The 20,383-nt window shown below is 39.6% G+C and overlaps 2 protein-coding genes across 2 annotated transcripts in view; one reads left to right on the top strand and one right to left on the bottom strand.

The window, feature by feature from the left end:
- The window catches only part of TNNI3K (TNNI3 interacting kinase), a 251,733-nt gene that overhangs the window by 47,993 nt on the left and 183,357 nt on the right, over positions 1-20,383 (bottom strand). The gene's annotated exons all lie outside the window — the stretch shown is intronic.
- LRRC53 (leucine rich repeat containing 53) lies at positions 4,853-19,650 on the top strand. Its single transcript, XM_053592218.1, has 4 exons — positions 4,853-4,940; positions 7,198-8,013; positions 13,252-13,767; positions 17,336-19,650. Exons 1-4 carry the CDS (start codon positions 4,853-4,855, stop codon positions 19,648-19,650), a joined length of 3,735 nt encoding a protein of 1,244 aa, XP_053448193.1.

Here is a 20,383-nt window from a genome sequence, read left to right as displayed (position 1 = left end):
CTCCTGCCCCTGAGTCTTCCTCTGACCACTCCTTGGGCTCTGCCTCCTACCTAGCTCACGTCTAGAAACCTGACTGCAACAATATCTGACCTCAGTGGTGTTTACAAGCCACTTTACCACTTAAAAAAAGGCAAAACCAAAACCTGCTTATTGTTAACATGTTCAGATACACTGTGGACATTATTCTTTCTATCCACCATCCATCATCAACCATTTCCCTTTTCTCTGTTTTGCTCATCCCATCTTCTCCCTGTCACTCACTTCATTTTCTCCCTTCCCCCTTATCTACCTTAGATTTCATTGACAATCATTTTCAATTATCAATCCTTTCCACACAGCCTTAACCCCCTTGCCTTATCTTGCATTTTGTACACTTGAAAAATTCCAACCTTGATTAATTCCATCCTGTCTGGTCTCACTTTGAAATCATGACCCTCTAACCTCCAGTGGACCCTTGGTACTGCCCGGAGAACCTATTACTCACTCCTAGCCCACTCGCTCTGTCACGCTTTCAAGGCTATTTTGTGCCTTCTCATCTGTCTGCAAAGAGCTCACTCCCAGTGCTGCGCTGACCTGCTCACCTAAGTGCAGACCTACATCATCTACCTTCACCTTGGTTTCTGTGAAGACCTCGGCCTGATTCTCAGGCCCACTCCCTCCAGCAGTAATTATCCCTTCTGGTTTTTACGTTGTTGATGTTCCCTCTCTACCAGCACACAGACATAATACACATTCTCCTATCTTAAACACAAACAATAAAATAAAGCCCCTCTTCAAGCCATGGCTTCATTTCTCTGTTCATCTTGATCGCAAAATCACTCTGGAATTGTCTGAATTTTCTGTCTCTGGGTGCCCTCCTCCCATTTGCCATCCACTCTAATCAAGCTTTCTCCTACAACACTCTGCTGAAAGTGCTTTTGTCAAGGTTACAAAGACGTCCTCATTGCTAAATTCAACGTTTACGTCTCAATGTTCATTTCACTTGGCACAGAATTAAATACAGGCAATCATTCCTTTGTCGCTGAAACACTATTTTTCAATTGGCTTCGAGGCTGTCATATTCTGTGTTTTTCTCCCACTCCCACTGGCTCCATCTTAGTCCCCTCTCTTGGTTCCATCACTTTTCCTTATCGTTACAGTTTAGATATTCCCTGGACTCAGTCTTCAGGTCTCTTCCCTCCTCTGTTTAAAGTGAATTTTTTGAGAAGTTAACTCAACCTCATGCCTTTAAAAAACAACTTCCAGAATTTCTATGTCTAGATCAGTCATCCCCTCTGAACTCTAAGCTCACGGGTCCAATTGGTCACACGTATAGTCTTTCTATTTCAGTAAACGGCAGCTTCAGCCTTCTACTTGCAGAGACTCAAAACTACGGGATAATCTTTGGCTTTTCTGTTTGTCCTACTTGCCCCCAATCCACCATCAAATTACATTGATCCGGCCATTCAGAATCTGAGTGGGCCAGTAGCTTATACTAGATCAACCCTCCAAAAGGCAACAACTATCAACTCTGGACAAAATGTAAAAGAGAGCTACCCAGAGGCACTGGAGAATGACCGTAAGATTCTGATGGTTTGCTTGTTAGAATAACCAGAGGACAGTTCAAGACAACCACAGTGTATTAGCTATTGTTTTGTGACAAATTTACATAAACACAGTGGTTTAAAATAATGCTCATTTATTACGTCACAGTCTTACAGGTCAAGAGCCCAGTAGAGATAAGCTGGGTCTTTTGTTCAGGGTTTCAGCAGACTGAAATCACGGCATCAGCTGGCGCTGTGCTCTCTGGCTAAGAGGCCTTTTCCAGGAACACAGGTTGCTGGCAGAACTCACATTATTTTCTTTTTGTTTGTTTGTATGTTTTTGAGTCAGAGTTTCACTCTGTTACACTGGGTAGAGTACCGCAGTGTCATCATAGCTCACATCAGTGTCAAATCCTTGGGTTCAGTGGATCCTCTTGCTCCACCTTCCAGAGCAGTTGGGACTACAGGTGCCCACAATAATGGCGGGCTAGTTTTTCTATTTTTAGTAGAGATGGGGGTCTCGTTCTTGCTCAGGCTGATCTTGAACACCTGAACTCAAGCAATCCACCTGCCTTAGCCTTACAGCAGTCGTCCTCAAACTTTTTAAACAGAGGACCAATTCACTGTCCCTCAGACTGTTAGAAGGCTGGACTATAGTTTAAAAAAAACAAACAAAAAACTATGAACAAATTCCTATGCACACTGCACATATCTTATTTTGAAGTAAAAAACAAAACAGAAACAAATGCAATTCACACTGCTTCATGTGGCCCGCGGGCCGCAGTTTGAGGACCCCTGCCTTACAGAGTGCCAAAATCACAAGTGTGAGCCATCATGCCTGGCTTCATTTTGTTGTAGCTGTATCACTCATGTCTCTATTTTTTTGCCAACTATTGCCCAGAACTGACTCTCAGCTTCAAGAACCTGCTGATAGTTGCTTGTCACGTGGCCCCTATAGTTTACAACATGGCTTTTTGCTTTCTTCCTGGCCAGCAAAAGCTCCTGTCTCTGACGTCTTCCTCTGTGACCAGCTGGAAAATATTCTCTGTTTTTATAAAGCTCACCTGATTAGATAAGGCCCACTCAGGAGAAGTTTCATTTTGCCGTGTGATGAAATATAAATATGGGAGTAATATCTCAGTAATATCTCTCAGGTTGTGCCACACTCAAGGAGAGGGGCTCTGCATGGCATGTGACCCAGGGTACAGTAATACTGGGGTCTGCCTTAGAGTCCTGCTTATCACAAACAGGCACTAGAAAGTGAGGGGACTTCCTGGAAGAGGAAACCCTGGAATGACTGTGTAAACTCTGATGAAATCTCAGGTTCACTTCTGGACCACACATGCATGAGGTTGACGCTAAGCAGCTGGTAGGGATAAACGGAATGAACTGAGATTGGATCACCTATCTCACATGGGGCATCTTTCTGAATATTTTCTCAACTGGAATTATCTGACTCTAATCCACTTCACTTTTAATCTGACTCACAAGCCACAGCCTTCTTAAAGCATCCAAGGGCTTCCACAGAATAGTCATTCATTTGTATTTAGATGTACTTCATTTCTCCTGGGGTGCAGTTAGGTCTTTAAATATTTATCTCACTAGCTAGAGGGTGCTTTGAGGTAAGCGAGCATTTATTTACTCTTACACACCTAGCGTGGTCCACCAGATAGGTTATTTGACGTCAAATTTTTTAAATTAAATTGCATCCTTATAATAAAAAATCATCCAGCACCTGCTTACCTTTCCTCTTTGTCTAAGCTGCATCATCTCTTGCTTGTATCATTAGAATTGCCTTTTTACAATTTTTGCTGTTTCTTTTCTTTGCCTATTGAAATGTGTATTTCCAACACAGTAGCCAAAGTAATCACTAAAAACATACTTCGGATCAAGTAATGCCACTCACGAAAGCCTCCAATTACTCTCCATTCTATTTGGGTAAAAAACCGAAGTTCTTGCATTCTTCTGGAAGGCACATGACAACCTGGTCTGGGATTCTCTGACCCACCTTCCTCACCTGGTATTCCCTGCCAGGACTGACTGGTGCCCTTCCCTTCTCCAGCTTTTTGTTCAAATGTTGCTTTACCAGAGAGTTTTCCTTGGCCACCGTATTTGGAGCCCCTAATTAAGGCTGTCTTCTCCTTTTGTTTTATCTACTCCATAGCACTTGTCACATATGACTTAGCCTAGATCCTCATATTTATTTGTACATTGTTTCTATCCCTTCAAGGGAGGTGCATGCTGTGAGGCTGGGGGGTTCCTGGCTGAAGCTCTGTCCCTCGTCCCACGAGTAGTGCCTGGCCTGCAGCAGGTGCTCAATAAAAACTTGCAGAACAAATGATAGAATTAACAATTTAAGTTTTATTTACATTTTATTTTGTTCTCAAACTATATTATTATATGCATATATTATTATATTAGAGGTATTTTCTATAATCTGCTTCATGTTTGCATTCTTAATCATTCATGGAACATTTTATACATGTATGGCCTTTTTTGAACATAAAATTCATATAATGTTCATATTTCATTGGGGAATTGAAAAAATATAGAAATAATGGTAAAAGTTAACATTTACTAAACACTTAGAGCATGCCATCTAACATGTACAATATCCCATGTTATATGCATTTATTATTAATTCTACCTGATACATAAAATCACAGAAAATAGGAAAATGAAACAATTTATCTAAGATAATACAGTCAGCAAAAAAACAGAGGGGAATTCACAGCTAGGTAGAACTTGTGGTCTTAATCTTGACTTCATATTCTCTCCCTAAGTGTGACATTTATATCTGTAAGGAATGGTAATTCCATTGTAATTATGTAAGAATTAGTGCCTGAGAATAGCTTCTGCATAGAAAAAAGAATGCTGGATTGAAAGTTAAAAGACTTGGTTAAATATCTACAAGCTATGGGACTTTTAGATGGTTTGTTAACTATTCTGAGATTCATTTTCCTCAGCCTCAAAGTGGGTTGCAAAATTAAGAAGTCTGAATAGGATAATGTTTGTGTAAAAAAACTACAAATTGGAAAAGTGTTTTGCAAAGTACCTGAATTTTTTTTAGTATTCTCCACCAGTGGGTGTGCCCTTGATGTGAACTCTTTATAGTGAAATGCCTTAACAATTCAGTTTAAATTCTATACAAATTAAGGATTGTAGACATTTACCTGGCATTTTATGAGAATAACTAGATGCTCAATGAACAGCAGAAATTACCAAAATACTTTGTGAGTTGTATGGACTACAATCAGAGGTAAGAAAGCCAACACTGTGATATGATTTGCCCTCTCCTTTCAGGTGGACGGCTTATAGTTTTTGCCATCATGCTGCGATTGGGGGCCGCCTGCCCTGCGTCATGTGTGGTGTGTACCAAAGATGTAACCCTCTGTCACCAGCTCACCTATATAGTAGGTAATACAACTAATAACTCTGAAAAGCAGTGTTCAGAATACCTGGGAAACTCACTGACTTGCCTTTCATTGTGCTGACTGTTCTCTGGGCTCAGCCTGAAAAAGGTAACCTTTTAAAGAGCAGGCTTTTTACAGTGACCACAGAGACCGGTAACATTTTATTTTCCTGTTCCTGGTGGTCTCAATCAAAACTATTCTAAGACCTTCAGAGGTAATTGAGATATTTCACTATTGCCAAAGAATACCATCATTTCAAGCAGCTACATACTTAAAAAACAGACCACCTTCATTGTATTTTCATCCATACTTTCTGCGGACTTGAGCCCTACCAACCCTACCAAGAAATATAAATGAATCAGAAACCTGAACTGCAATTGTTCAGCATTAGTAAGATTAACTGATGTACCAGCGAAACAGATTATTATCAAAGTGCATCTCATTTTGAAAGTCTGGTCTTTTTTTATTGGTGGTAAATGAGCTGTAGAAATGCTAACAAGATACACGGCCTGTATTTTTACATATTGCTTGCTTAAGTCAACAATAAGACACCTTATTAACAAATTTGAGGAGAATGTGATTTACATCCTGATAGCCAAGAAGAGATAAACAAGCTATAAGATCTGCCAATGAAAAATGTCCAGAAACATGCCTCAGTTAAGGTAGAGTGGAAAAAGGTAATTTCTTCCATTTCTAAAAATCTCATGACTCTGTGAGAATTAGGAGGTGGATAGTACCCTCTTCCCTGACAAGAGAGAGACAGCTTCAAAGCTAGTCGCTGTGTACACAGTTTCTGATCAATATTGAAAATACTTGAACATAAACTCACACCTTCTAAAGTGAATTTCTGGATTTACTACATTTTTTTTTCTGATCAGAGAAGGCTGATGTCTGTAGGAAGCAGGTAGTTTTCATCTAGGTTGCTGCACCTCCACATGCTCCTTCTCATTTACAGAACGGCATATTTGCAAAGTCAGATTTCAAACCCACAGAGAAGTAAAAGGCTGACTTGTGAGGGGAGTGTCTGTCTGCTCCGAGACAGGAAGCAATCGACAGAAATAACTGCCTGTTCCTTCAGAGTGACAAATCCCCTAAGGACTGAGACCCATAAAAACAAAACTCCTTCATTCTTAACCCCAAACAATGACGAGTGTAACAAAATGACAGACTAGCCAGAAGTAATAGAATTAAAATAGTTAACAATAAATGCTGAAAAATTTGCTGTGATTTAAGCTTGTGTGTGCTGTGGGGATGGGAGCCATTCTTCCTAAAGAAGGCACTCTGAGAACGCTTTGTCTTTTACCTTTTTTTTTTTAATCTCTTTGTTTCAGCATTTCCTAAGGGAATTATGATTTGCTTCTCCCATGGCTGACTGTTCTAATATCACCTGTAGACCTCCCAGTGACAATGGACTCTTCTATCCTTATGACACTGTCATTTGCAGTCAAAACAATTTTAGCATGATAAAGATGTGTTACAATAACTCCTGATTATAATACATCTTTATTGAGTTAAAATGCTTTGATTTCTGATGACAGAGCAGTGATAGCTCCGAAGTGATTATGGTGAAGGGATTTAACAGTTGGAAGCCCCGAGTACCACCTGTCAGGCACAGATATTAGACAGGAGGCCAGGATGGCCCAGGCTATAATGAGAACCCCACTGACAGATTCTCGGCTTGTCGGGAGAGAATATAGATCCTTACCAAGTTGCCAACTTTTAGCCTGGAGCTAAAAAGCGCAAACCAATGCTCCTTCTCACCCCTGCCGCCCCAACCCACACCTTTATGTTGGGAGAAAAGATGATTGACTTCACAGCATAAATATATATCGCTGGTGCAAAACCGATTAGGAGGCTCATACCCAGGCTCGCCTTTAAGTGAATCTGAACTAGAGCTGCCTGGCTGGTGAGAGCAGGTCAGGACACGGCCTCAGAGCGGGGAGGCCTTAAGAGCCATCTTCGAAATAACGTCAGCAAAGATGATCGCAAACAATGAATTAACTTTGACGTCTGAAAGAACAGATAGGTTTATGTTTCTCGAACAAACTTGTCACAGCAACAAAGAATATAAAAATCCATCATTCTTATAAATAGCCAGCTTCCCCTTAAATTTAGAAGGCAGAGAATCGTTTTCATTTTGTTTATTGCTCTTCCGCAGCTGGGTGATTGCTGGAGGGTGGGGCGGTTCTCCCTGTGGTCCTCTGCACTGCCCTCCAGCTCACCTATATCCCGCTTCCGGTCTGTGTCCTTCTTCCCCACAGCCGCCCCTGTGACTACGAGGGTTTTAATCATCACGGATGGAAACCTGTCCTTGATCCAGAGCACAAATCTGTCTCTCCTGTTTAATCTCGCCCTGCTCTCACTGAGCAGAAATGGCATCGAGGCAGTCCAGGAAGATGCCCTGCACGGCCTTGCGCAGTTGCGCACGCTGCTGCTGGCGCACAACCGCCTGCCCAGTGCGGCGCTCTCCGCGCGCACCTTCTGGGGGCTCCGTGGCCTGAGCGTCCTCGTGCTCAGCAACAACGCGCTGCGCACCGTGCGCGGGGCCTGGTTCCGAAACACCCGCGGCCTCACGCGGCTCCAGCTGGACGGGAATCAGATCACCAATGTCACAGCCGCTTCATTCCGGGGCGCGCGTCTTCACAGTCTCAGGCATCTGGATCTCTCCAACAACTTCATTTCCTACATTGGGAAAGACGCCTTTCGGCCCCTGCCTCAACTGCAGGAGGTGGACCTTTCCCGAAATCAGCTGGCCTATGTGCCAGATGTTTTTACTCCGCTGAAGCAGTTAACCCTTCTGAGCTTAGATAAGAACCTGTGGAGCTGCACTTGTGACCTCCACCCACTTGCTCGGTTTTTAAGAAACTACCTGAAGTCTTCTGCTCACACGCTCAGGAACGCCCCGGGCCTGAGTTGCCAGCCACCCAGTCCAGCCGGGGCAGCCGCCAAGAGCCTGCTGAGGCTTTCTAAGAGCAACTGCGATTCCAAAGCAACCAGCCTCTCACTGGCTGCAAAGGACAGAAGTCTCCTCCTGCTAGGGCAGGATGTGGCCCTGCTGACAGTCCTTGGCTTTGCAGGTATGGCACGGGAAAGTGCGCCCGTCTCTTCTCCCTGCTCTCGTCCGTATTCTTCAAGTGTGCTAAATGACGCCTTTCTTAGGCAGTTGGGGAACTTGGCCAGGGCTGTGGAAGGGAGAAGTTGCCAGTTGATGAGGGAACATACTAGATTTGACATAGGTTGTAAGAATTTCTGTTGCAGACAAGCTGTCTAATACAGAGGAAAGAGCCCCGGACCAAAATTTAGGAATAACTAGTGTTGGTATAACTAGTGACTTTAAGGTAATGTGCTATTTAGTCTTCAGTTTTCTTTTGTGTAATGCAGAAATATAATCTGTATTTCATCAATCACTCATTTACCAGAGTACTGCTGCATTTATTGTGACACTAGGAGATAGATATTAAAAAGCTGAAGGGACACAGGCCCTTTGGTCCAGGCGCTCACGTTTGTGGCTCCCTGTGGTAGACAGTAGGAGTGCGTGGCCTTTCACGGGGACACAAGGAGATGTGCTGGGACAGGGGCATGTAGTCGTCAGCAGGGTCTGTAGAGCACAGCGGTATAGCCTCTGAGTGCTGCAGTTCAACTGCCCACCTTTGAATCTTGGCTCTGCTTTGACTTTCTGTGTGACTTTGGGCAAGTTATCTAACCTTTCTGTGCCTGGATTTTTCTCTCGTTTGGGAGTTTTGAATTCTTGTACAATTTCTGATTGTCTAAATCTTTCATCAACTTGGCCTGTACCTTCCCAGGCCAAAGAGGGGAGGATAATATCCAACATTTAAATTTTGTATGGTAATTTCAAATATATCAAACTATGCATCAGCTAGCATTGCATCTCCCTGTATGAGTGACACAAAACGGTGCTTGGTGTCATTTGTTCAATACCAAAGACGCCTGCGATTCCTTGGTAATCTAGCTTGATGTGTATGTTTCTCCCTAAGCTCTCAAAGGCAGGTGGAAGCTTCTGCACCTGTGCGTAACCATGGTGATGAGATGTGTATGTGTGTGTTGTGTGTAGGGCTCTAAAGCTGGAACACCAGAGGCGGATAAATGGCATCCAGGAATGAACTGATGTATTTTGAATATGTGCTATAAATCATTATTCCATAGCGGAGTTGCAGTGAATTAACTGAACACTATTTTCAGCATAACTACCTCCTGACAGTTATACTTTTAATCAGGAGAGAGAAAGACCAGCATCAGGTCTCAACAATGGAACTACCACCAGTAATCAAATTCACTTGAAAGGAAATTCACATTTTCTAAGAAAGATAAATTGTTTAAAAAAAAATAATGTAACCATATCCGTAATTATATATACTAAGAAATAATTTACCAAAAAAGACAAAAGTGATAGGGCAGCAAATAATTTTTCCTTAAATGTGCTTCCAGTTTTACTAAAAACTGTTTTATTGGTATTGATATACCAATAAAAACACACACAAGTGCATGTATAAGGAGTAGGTGGTAGGGTTCAAATAGGTATGGGGAATGCTACTTTAAAAAGGTGAAACGGGGTTATTTATGCAGCAGTTTTCATAACCTTTCATTTTCTACTGAGCATTATGAATCTCAAGTGTTCCTTGAACTTAATGGATCGTGAACCCTTTTTTCATAGAGGATTTCATTTGATTCATGTTCTACAGGGCATCATTTTGGAAATATCACTGTATGATAATGTTTAGTATTTTTTAGGTATCTTTTACATCTATTTTCAGAAATATATTTTCATGAAGGTATTTTGCGAAGTTAACAGCTTGTTAGTGTAGCAATGGATACAAATTCTGGAGGATTCCATAGGTTTTATCAGAATAATAGGAAGCTCGATATGCATGAATAAATTATAAATGTTTACATACATGTTAGATTTGAATGGGTGAAATTGATTAATGTATTTTCATTGATTCATTGAGTAATTATTAAATGTACTGTTTTGAGAAGAGATTCTTCTTTATAAAGACTGATTTTTATATTAATTTGTTCCTTTAAAATGCCACTTCCAAAGTGAAAGTGCAGTGAGTTATCTGTACCTCAACATTGTGGGAAAAGGACTTAGAACTATCATTTTGCCTTTGATTTCATTTTCTTCTTCAGCTATAGCTAACTAATCAAAATTCAAAGGAATATAAATAGCTATATTCAATGAATTTTAAAACTAATAAGTGGTTATTTGGCATCAAACACTAATATCTCTACACTTACTCTGCGACCTGGTGGATAAAAAGTTTTCATGAAGCTATTATGTGTTTCTAATGTTTCAGTAAGAAGTTGTCATTAATTTTGCCATTTTTTTCTTTGCCAACTTGTAAAGATTGTTAGAACACTTTTTAAAAATAGAAACGATGCCCATGGCAATAAAAATTCAAACATCCCCTTAATAGCATGTACATCCTGCCTACAAGCTTCATTTGCTGCTTTCGCTCTCTGCACTAATGGACAGTGCCTGTACCTGACAGGTCACAGGGTACAGATGTATCTCTAGCACCAACAGCTGGAGAGCATGTGGGTCCTGGCCATTTAGACACAATTAGAGGAGAAACTCTACAGATTAGGTTTACTCTCATTTCAGTGGCTGATGCATGTTTTCAAGAAGCCTTTCTTTATTTCCTTCCTTCCTTCCCTCCCTCCCTCCGTTTCTTTCTTCCTTCCTCCCTCCCTCCTTCCCTCCCTTCTTCCTTTTTTCCTTCCTCCGACTTTCCATCGGAGTCTCACTCTGTTGCCCCAGGCTAAAGTGCCCTGGCATCAGCCTAGCTCATAGCAACCTCAAACGCTTGGGCTCAAGTGATCCTCTTGCCTCAGCTTCCCACTATGATGTCCAACTAATTTTTCTATTTTTAGTAGAGACGCGGTCTCGTTCTTGCTCAAGCTGGTCTTCAACCCTGAGCTCAAGTGATCCTCCTGCCTTGGTTTCCCAGAGTCCTCAGATTACAGGCATGAGCTACTGTGCCCAGCCAAAACTTTCCTTCCTTTATTACTTCGTTTGGTAACTGCTCAGTTGTATAAAGTATCCTCTTAGTGATTTGATTTTTGCATTTCCTCCCCTGTACCCGAGTCTTCCAGGACCCACTAGGGTTGCACAAAAACAATAGTAGCAGCAATAATCATAGTGATAATCACAAAGCACAATGACCATTCATTGAACTTTACCATATCAAAACACTATACTAAATATGTCACATTAATTATCTCACATAATCCGTGGGTAGTATTAATTATCCTCATTTGAGAAAGGAGGAAAAATAAGGCTCAACAAGATTAGAAAACACTCAAGTAAAGAGTCAAAACATAGTTTTGAATACTGAGTGTTCTTACTTCATATACGAGATAAGTGTTCATTAAATTTTATCATTTTTATATGTTTTTAACATTTTTGACATCAAAATCTTTGGAACAACCTAAACTTTAGAATTTGGCAAATAAAAGGATTATAATCTAACTTACACAAAAACTTTAAAAAATGTCATGCTCTTATTAGAGATCAAATTATTTCAATATGCTATAGCCCTTTCTAAAAGGGTAATATACATATTGTTATCAAATAAGTTTAAATGGATTATAAGATCTGGAAATTATACAAAGATTGGAGGATTTTTACCAGAAACTGATATTCTCCGCTTAATCTTCATCTTTAGTAGAAAAAAAAATTAAATAATCATGACTAATACTCTCCTTTCTCATTCAAGTTTTAAAAAATCATGTCTTCACTGATATCTTCTGTGGAGAGAACTGGACATAGAACAGTCAATCAAAGAGCCTAGAATGTGGAGGCCATCTCGTTCCCTGTGCTGATTTTCAGAGGAGGACACAACCCTAGGGAAGACTTGGGCTTAGGACTCAGATGTCCTTACTCAACTCGTACTGACATCATGTCTTTCTAATCATCATTTTAGATATTTTCAAGATCAGACCACCCAATTCAGACAGAATTTATATTCTGTTTATTTAAAAACATTTAATAAACATTTCTGGAGTATCTCCTTTGTGCTAGAGTTGTAAGTCCTGGGGTAGAATGTTGAACAAGACTAACAAGGTGTGGTGGCTACTGGCTACTTGTGATGCTGAGGTGAGACTATCACCTGCATCCAGGGATTTGAGATCAGCCTGGGCAATACAGCAAGACCTTTATTTCTAAAAACAAAATGCTACACAAGACTGGAAAGCTCTCTTGCCTCACAGTGTTCATTTCTAGCAGGGAACGACAGACAGTGAACAAGCAAATGAATGAACAAACAAAATAACACACTGTTGTAAGTTCTAAGAAACAAAGAAAAGCCCTATGGTAGAGAGATCAGAGTGTGACTCAGAGATGTAGGCATGAACATGTAGGTGGTTGAAGATGCCATTTATCAAGATGGAAAAAAGTAATATAGAAACCGGTTAGAGTCTGCACCTGGATTTGAGAATTTTCTTTGGATGACAAATGATACTTATGCAGAACATGAAATGACATGAAATGACAGTGCCAGGAGGTCTTAGATTAAACGTACGTCCTTGGATCTTTGCAATTGGAAAAAAATAGCCAAGACATCAAGAAATCCAGAGGCAATTATTTAGGTTTTAAAGGATAAATAAAATTCATATAAGCAGAGACAGGAGAAGGTATTACAAGTATCACTAAGAGCATACACAAAGACAAAGAAGTGCTTTTTAAGCGCAATGAATTGCAGTTTGAAACATAGTGTTCGAATGTGAAGAGGAATGAAAAATAAAGGTAGGAAGGGAGGTAATGTCCAGACTACATCAAATCTCGAATGCCATGGAGTTTGACCTTTTTTGGATTGGGAAACCCATGATCTAGAAGGGTGGTGAATCTTTAGGGATGATTAAAAATGTGGCAATGTAGAATCCAGAGGGAAGAGAGTAGGGCATCTGAGAATTTTAGGGTATATACTAAGTGTAGTCTATTTTTATTGACTATGAGATTAAGAAATAGGAAATTTGAGAATGAAACTGGTTTTCCATAGGCAGAAAAATAATTTTGCTGCAGGAATTATTTTAACTTGAACGAATTTCAGTTTATGAAAAAGCCCCTTTTTTTCTGCTTAATTTTTAATATGTTAACGAAAGATCCACATTGGAAAGCAGAACAATGTCCGTGAAACAGCCTCTGTCTGGACTGATGTTTTTCCAAATGGTGATGGACTTTTCACCCGTCCTGATACCCTTTAAGCCATTAACCTTTTTCTTTGTGGTTTTCACATTTGGTGATTTATGTTTCTTCCTATGATGTTATCTTTTAATGGTATCCCTGTTTGTCACAGGAGCTGTTGGTCTCACTTGCCTGGGTCTGGTTGTATTTAACTGGAAACTCCAAAAAGGCAAAACAAATGAACACACATCAGAAAACCTTTGTTGCAGAACCTTTGATGAACCCCCATGTGCTCATGAGGCACGAAATTACCAGGCTAAGGAATACTGTAACTGCCACTTAACTCAGGAAAATGAGATAAAGGTCATGTCCGTTGTGGGGTCCAGAAAGGAAATGCCACTTTTACAGGAAAACAGCCATCAAACAACATTGGCCTCTGAGTCCACAGCCCTTGACAGATCATTTAGAAATCTGAAAGAGAAGGAGCGTGGGGCGGACAGCACTTTCCTTTGCCTGGATGGCAGATTGCCACAGTCGGGATGTTCAGAGCCTCCTGGGAACACGGCATCTTTTAATGAAGCAGACTTACTTGCAAGATATTGTCCAAAACGAGCTGAAAAGCTAAGGAATCTTGAGCATGGAGAAGTCCAACCTCAAATCCTGCCACAGCCTGTGATGACAGCAATAGGTGAGGTTGTCTTGTTTTAGAAAATCCTGTTGTGTTTAATTCCCTCTGAAAGGGGATGATTCCTTTCATTTTCTCAATAAGAAATGCTATAAAAATCACTGTAGCATCAGTCTGTTCCTCTTCTAAAGATCTAAAGATTCTGGGCCTGTTTTATGTTTGTGTGTGTGGGGGGGGCGGGGGGGCATTTGGGGTAAGATAGATATGGAAATTCCCCACCCCTAAAAGCTGAGAGAGCATCTCCTCGCTGCTAAAAGTAAATGTTGAGACCTAACACCTAACAATGGTTTCTTTTTCTTTTTCTCTTTCTTTCTTCTTCTTCTTCTTCTTTTTTTTTTTTTTTAAGAAGCCTCTTAAATAGCAATAGCACTGTTAAGATTTATGGGACAGTGAGTATCAGCTTTTATCCCGGCATCCTTTGAGCTCTAATGCCAATTCTGCAGTAAGCAACCTTCCCAGAGCATGACATGTTAGAGTAATGGGCCTTCTAATGCTAGTGATTCATTTCAGGAATGATGTCAAGAAACATACTTTGCTTGCTGAGCTGTCAGGGATGATAACTTCCCAGTTCAGGGAAAGTCAGGACTTAATTCATCGTCCCATGTTGGGAGCCAAGTGAATCTGGCCGCGACATCTACCCACTATACATGGGCAGTGTCAATATTTAGGTGGAAGCAATGAATTAAATGTCTTCCTTTCTCTTCCTGAATAGCAAGGTGATGTTTTCAGGCTTGGCAGTGAAAACTTTGACAGCTGCTTTGTAAAGAGGCTCCTGTCATTCATCTGAATTGGTTTACAACAAGCAGAGCTTTCTCTTAGAATGTGAATGACAGAGGTGCTGTACGAAGAAATTCTCACTATGGGGATGTGGCCAAAGGATCGGTTTGGGGACAATTGGATAAGAACGAAACCATATGTTATCTCACGCATGTATGCAAAAAGAAGCACGTGAGTTTGCTTCATTGCATCCCCACACTCCCATTCTTACTGGTTTCTAAGGGCTGATGATTCAACCGAGAGAGGGATGGTGAAGGAAAGAAACATCTGCCAAAGACATCAGATCAGATTGGCTTTATTTTAAAAAGAAAGAAGTCCTTACCCTTTAAATAGACTTACACCTTAGGCAGATACTTTACTTCAGGTTTCAGCTTTGTCCAGTTCCTTAATTTCTCTGTAGGAAACTCCTACCTAAAGGAAACATGGTCTCTTCACCATTTCACACCTAGAACAGTGGCTTGTGAGATCAAATGTGATTATTTTTAAACTGCTATTGTAATTCAGAAATTCCACTACTGGGTATATATCCAAAAGAAAGGAAATCAATATATCGAAGAGATAATCTGCACTCCTGTGTTTATTCACAACAGCCCAAATATGAAATCGGCTTAAATGCCCACCAACAGATAAATGGATATACAAGGTCTGACAGTTAAGTTCAAGAACTCATCCTAGAAAAAGTGCTACATACCTCATTGCTGACTATGACATGGTCACCAGATAGCCAGGGGAGTACTTCGAAGGTGACTATAGGGATATTTATTCAGCAGTGAGGTATTAGCACTTTTTCTAGGATGAGTTTTCAAACTTAATTATCAGACTTCATGAGGACAGCTCCTATGACCATTCTAGAAAAAGAATTCCAAAATTGCTTTGATGGGTGGACTAGGCACTAGCATTGATACATGGCTACCCAAAGGGAATATTTTGAAGGTGATCATAGTAATTTTCAACAATGAGGTATGGAGCACGTTTCTTAGGATGAGTTCATGAACTTAATTGTCTGACCTTGTATATGCATGATAGAATGTTATTCAGACATAAAAAAGAATGAAATCCTATCTTTCACAGCAACATGGATGGAACTAAAGGCTACTATGTTAAGTAAAATAATCCCAGCACAGAAAGACAAATATTGCATGTTCTCACTAAGATGTGGGAGCAGAAAAAGTGGATCTCATGAAGATAGAGAGTAGACTGGTGGTGACCAGAGACCAGGAACCAGGGTGGGGGGGCGATGAAAGAGAAAATAGGAATATAAATGTATTTATTATCACTGAACTGTACATTTAAAAATGGTAAAGATAGTAAATTATACTTTACCTAAAAAAGAAAAAAAAAGTAAAATGAAAGAAATACCTGAAATTCTGCAACATTCCAGGCATTGTACTGAAGTAGATATTTGAGGAGAAAATAGCCAAGGTCACACCTGCTCCAGAATAGAAGTTAGTAAGAAGACAATGCCACTTCGATTATTCCTTCTAATTTGGAAACACCAAATAATAGATTTTAGGGGTTGAGGAGACTTTAGAGATAATCTAGTCCAGCAGTTCTTAATATTTATCTTGAAGTCACAGAACTCTTTGAAAATCTGATAAAGGATACAAATTCTTTCCATAGAATAATTTATATGCTCACATGAAGTTTCTATCTAGTCCAGCCTTCTAATACAGAGAGAGTAAGTATCTTCTCCAAAGTCACCCAGAAAATTGATGCCAGATCTTAGATTAGAATTAGATGCTAGTCTGGGGCTCAGCACACCTCTTTCTTTTTTTTTCACTGAATAGAAATGCTTCTTTCTTCCTCTGGATAAAGCAATGTCACAAAACAATAGAAAGTATACTGGTAGGATGGAATTTTAAATTTAATGTAAATTGTGGGTAAAAGAATAGGTAGGGTTTAATGTTAAACAGACCTGGGTTCAAGTCATGGCCACATCATTTATCTGATATATGACTTGGAGAAAATGTTCAAGCCCTCTAAACTTGTTCCTTCATCTGTAAAATGATAATATAATAGTACTTGTCTGTTGGATCATGTCTCTCGTGACTATTAAAAGAGCTGAATGTACAACATTTAACATGATGGTGGCTCTTAGTATGTGCTCAGTTAATGGCATTACTGTTATTTTTATCATTAACATGATTTAATGTATATTTTATTAGTATTATATTAACATATATCATTTAAAAGTCTAAAACATTGCTATGACACAAACCGGGCCATATTCAAAAATACCTGTTCATTTAACAAATATTTGGTGAACATTATATTAAATTATAAGTAATAAAACAGGGTCTCTGCTTTCATTTACCCAGTAGTGTCACAAATGTTTTTATTTTGTTGTCTAGGATAGTCTCTGTTTGTAACCTGAACATTACTCAATATTGTATCCATGTTCTTACCAATATTGGAAGTCCAAATGGAAAATGAATGTAGAAAAATATTACTATGGCCATTTGAAAAGAATTTAAGTGTTGTTCATATGTAAAGATAATCTAGCCAATAACTAAGCTAAAGATGTACAACTATGAATGACATTTCTATTTCTAATACCACAACTTTTTTTTAAGTCAGCCTTGCAACTGATTGAAATGTGACCATAAAGAGTGCCATTGCAAACAACAAAGTGCCAAATGCCCTTTGTATGTTTGGTTAAAAATTAGAAAACATTCAATAATCGTCATCATCAAAGGAGTCATATTTATGCTTTTCCTAAGGTTTCTAAGCATCCGTTTGGTTGGGGTAATAAAAATCTGCCCAGTGCTAAATTCTTGCATTTATTGTTCAGCAGATATCAGCAGTGACACATTTAGAAGAAGATATGCAACCACCACTGCAGCCTTGGCAAGAGAAAGTCTTGAAAAGCATTTAACAAATGAATCATGGCAACCTCCAATAGGAAAAGAAGACAATGGCTTACAATCTCACAGGCAGAGACATTTTATTATGTGCTCATCGTCCAAGCCTTGTGAGCCTGAGGAACATTATATACAAAAGATCTCACAAAAACATAGATTTAAATATGATGATCCCTGTGGACTGTTAAAACAGAGCAGACCGAGGTATTTTCAGCCAAACAATTCTCTTATCTGTAAATATGTGCCCTTTGATCAGTTTCAAGATTATGTGAAAGAAAAGAAGCCGAATTGTAGAGAACAGCCAAATCCTGGGAAAGAACAAATTCAAATTAACAGTGCGATAGAAAAATTCCTTATGAGTACGGACAACCTCGATTTACCAGGGTTATCAACAAAAATCAAGAAAACATATTCCCCAAAGAGGGTTAGCGTGCATGATTCTGATTTAGCTGAAAAAAATAGATTGATGATGTTACCCCACACATCAGCTCATTGGAAACAGCAGAAAAATCTAAGTAACCAACTGACTAAGTTAGATCTCAAAAAATGTAGCAATCCTGGGGAAATAAGCAAAGGAGAAAAATGGTTTACCGAATCACAGATTCTGAAAAAGAAGAGAACCAGTCAATCTGAACTCAAAGGGAAAATTAAAGGACAAAATTTAAAGATAAAATTAAATTTGCATCCATTTAGAAAAGTCAGAGTCCATCCAGAAAAATGCTTGTCAGAACTCTCGAAGAAAAGTAAGCAAGTGTTGTTACCGCCCAAGAAATTATCCAAAACTTCCAAGAAAAAAGCCAAAATAAACCTTGTATCTTCCATTGATGTTCCTCAACAGCTAGACAGTAGCCATGTTAGACTCACTTCAAAGAGACTGCTTCGCAAGCACGCCCCAAAGCAGACTCCATGTTACAAACAAAACACTAAAAATGCCGCTGTGCTCAGTGCTAACAACTTTTCTGTCATTAATCATGACTCTGTAGAAGGTAACTGTCATCCAGCTGGTCACATTCCTGATGGGAACCCATCACCATTGCCTCAGCCCGAACAAATGGAAGGCCCAACTCAGCTAGGAAGGGGAGTTCCTAGTCATTTACCAACTACTTGGGAAAAGACAGCAAATGATGTTTTAATATCCGAGTATTCCAGGGGGGCGACTGACCAAGGGCCCACTGACCACGTGGGGCAGAACCTATCAAAGACCAGTGAGCTAAATCAGTTTTCTTTATCCCTGGGGAACCAAACACAACTTTTAGGCATCTACCAGACTGACACATTGAACGAGGAATACGGGTTAGATCAGAACCAAGCTTTACAACACCAAGTTCAAAACTCAAGTCACGAACTACTTGGAAATGAAGGAAAAACATTAATAACAATCCCCCCAGTGTTAAATCAGATTGTGGAAAAATGTATTATAGATAAGGAAGGAAATGATACAGGAAAAAATCTTCCTAAGACAGAAACTTATGATTCCTCTCTTATTGTCCAGATTCAATCCAAGAACAACCTATCATTTATGAAAACAAATTCAATTCCATACCAAAATCGAATAGAGCTTCCCAAGGACATTGGAATTTCTCCTCTTCGTAGTCAAGCCACTTGGCATCTACCCAATAGTAGTGAAAACGGGATTGACAGCACAAACGCATTGCCCAGGGACGTTGGCACGGAAGCCCTGGAGGCAAACATAGTAGCGAAAGAAGAGAAAAATATGCTTTATGAAAGCGAGACAGATTCTAGTATGTTAATTCAGACCACACAAAGGGCCTTAAGAGGCACCACAAAGGAAAGGCGGCAAACTTGGGAAAATGGGAAAAGTGAAAAAAACACATTATACAGTTCAAGCTCTGCCGAGGAGAGTGTTGCAGCCAAAGATTTGAGTATCACAAGTTCCCATGAAGCCAAAAATAAAATACTTCAAAGTGAAATAAATCTTCAAATTAACAGTAATGTGCATAATTTGAGAGAAGTTCAAAATATTCAGCCGGATGAAGACCACAGTGCGGAGGAAGAAGGCGCAGTGACAGTGGAGACACATGAAATGCTTTCCCTCTTACGGGAGTTGAAAGATGGTTCTGAGGCAGAAAATGAGGTGCCTCTAATTCCTAGCAGAATAAATGAAGCTGAAAACTCTGCTCTGAAACCTTCACTGTCCCCACCGTCTGCTGAATATGCTAATATGTCACATTTAGGAGCAGAACAAAGTGAACAAAGTAACTCAAATAATAATCATTTTCTATTTTAGCTTTCTTCAAAAGGACACACACCTTCTAGCCTTTGTGTGCATTTCAAATGCAAATATTTTGGAGTATCACTCTTTGTTATCAATAAAATAATGCACACAGTTGAATATAATCCACAATCAAAGATGGAGCCCTGAGATATGTTTGACACAATTAACTGAGTATGTTTTTTTTTTTTTTTTTTTGTAGAGACAGAGTCTCACTTTGTCATCTTCGGTAGAGTGCTGTGGCGTCACAACTCACAGCAACCTCCAGCTCTTGGGCTTAGGCAGTTCTCTTGCCTCAGCCTCCCAAGTAGCTGGAACTATAGGCACCTGCCACAATGCCCAGCTATTTTTTTTTTCCTTTTTGCAGTTCGGCCGGGGCAGGGTCTGAGTATGTTTTTTTAAGGAATGAGAAAATGAAAAGGACACACTTATAACACGAACTTTAACTTTACCAAAGTAAAATATGTAACCTAATCGTACGTATCTCCATACGAATCTGAAATTTAAAAAAAGAAAACAAGAAAATGACAACAACAACAAAGTTTTGCCTGGCCATGGAAAAGCAACCATTTAAAATGATTGCAACCATCACCAACAAATAACCCTCAAACAAATGAAAGATTAAATAAGCAAAAAGTATTTGAACAGACTTACATTTGATGTTTATTTTGTGGAAATTATTATACACATCTCAATTAGTGGTATTACAATATTGCTTTCCACATAGATGATTGTATATTCATATTCG

Source organism: Nycticebus coucang, chromosome 5 (assembly GCF_027406575.1).
Source record: "Nycticebus coucang isolate mNycCou1 chromosome 5, mNycCou1.pri, whole genome shotgun sequence".
NCBI classification, from domain to species: Eukaryota; Metazoa; Chordata; class Mammalia; order Primates; family Lorisidae; genus Nycticebus; species Nycticebus coucang.
The sequence above is the reverse complement of the archived record's forward strand: the minus strand, read 5'-3'. Positions and strand labels throughout refer to the sequence as shown.

Coding starts and splice junctions, on each gene's coding strand:
- LRRC53 (XM_053592218.1), top strand. CDS start 4,853: ATGCTGCGATTGGGGGCCGCCTGCCCTGCGTCATGTGTGGTGTGTACC. Junction 8,014..13,251: donor GACAGTCCTTGGCTTTGCAG/GTATGGCACGGG, acceptor TGTTTGTCACAG/GAGCTGTTGGTCTCACTTGC. Junction 13,768..17,335: donor GCCTGTGATGACAGCAATAG/GTGAGGTTGTCT, acceptor ATTGTTCAGCAG/ATATCAGCAGTGACACATTT.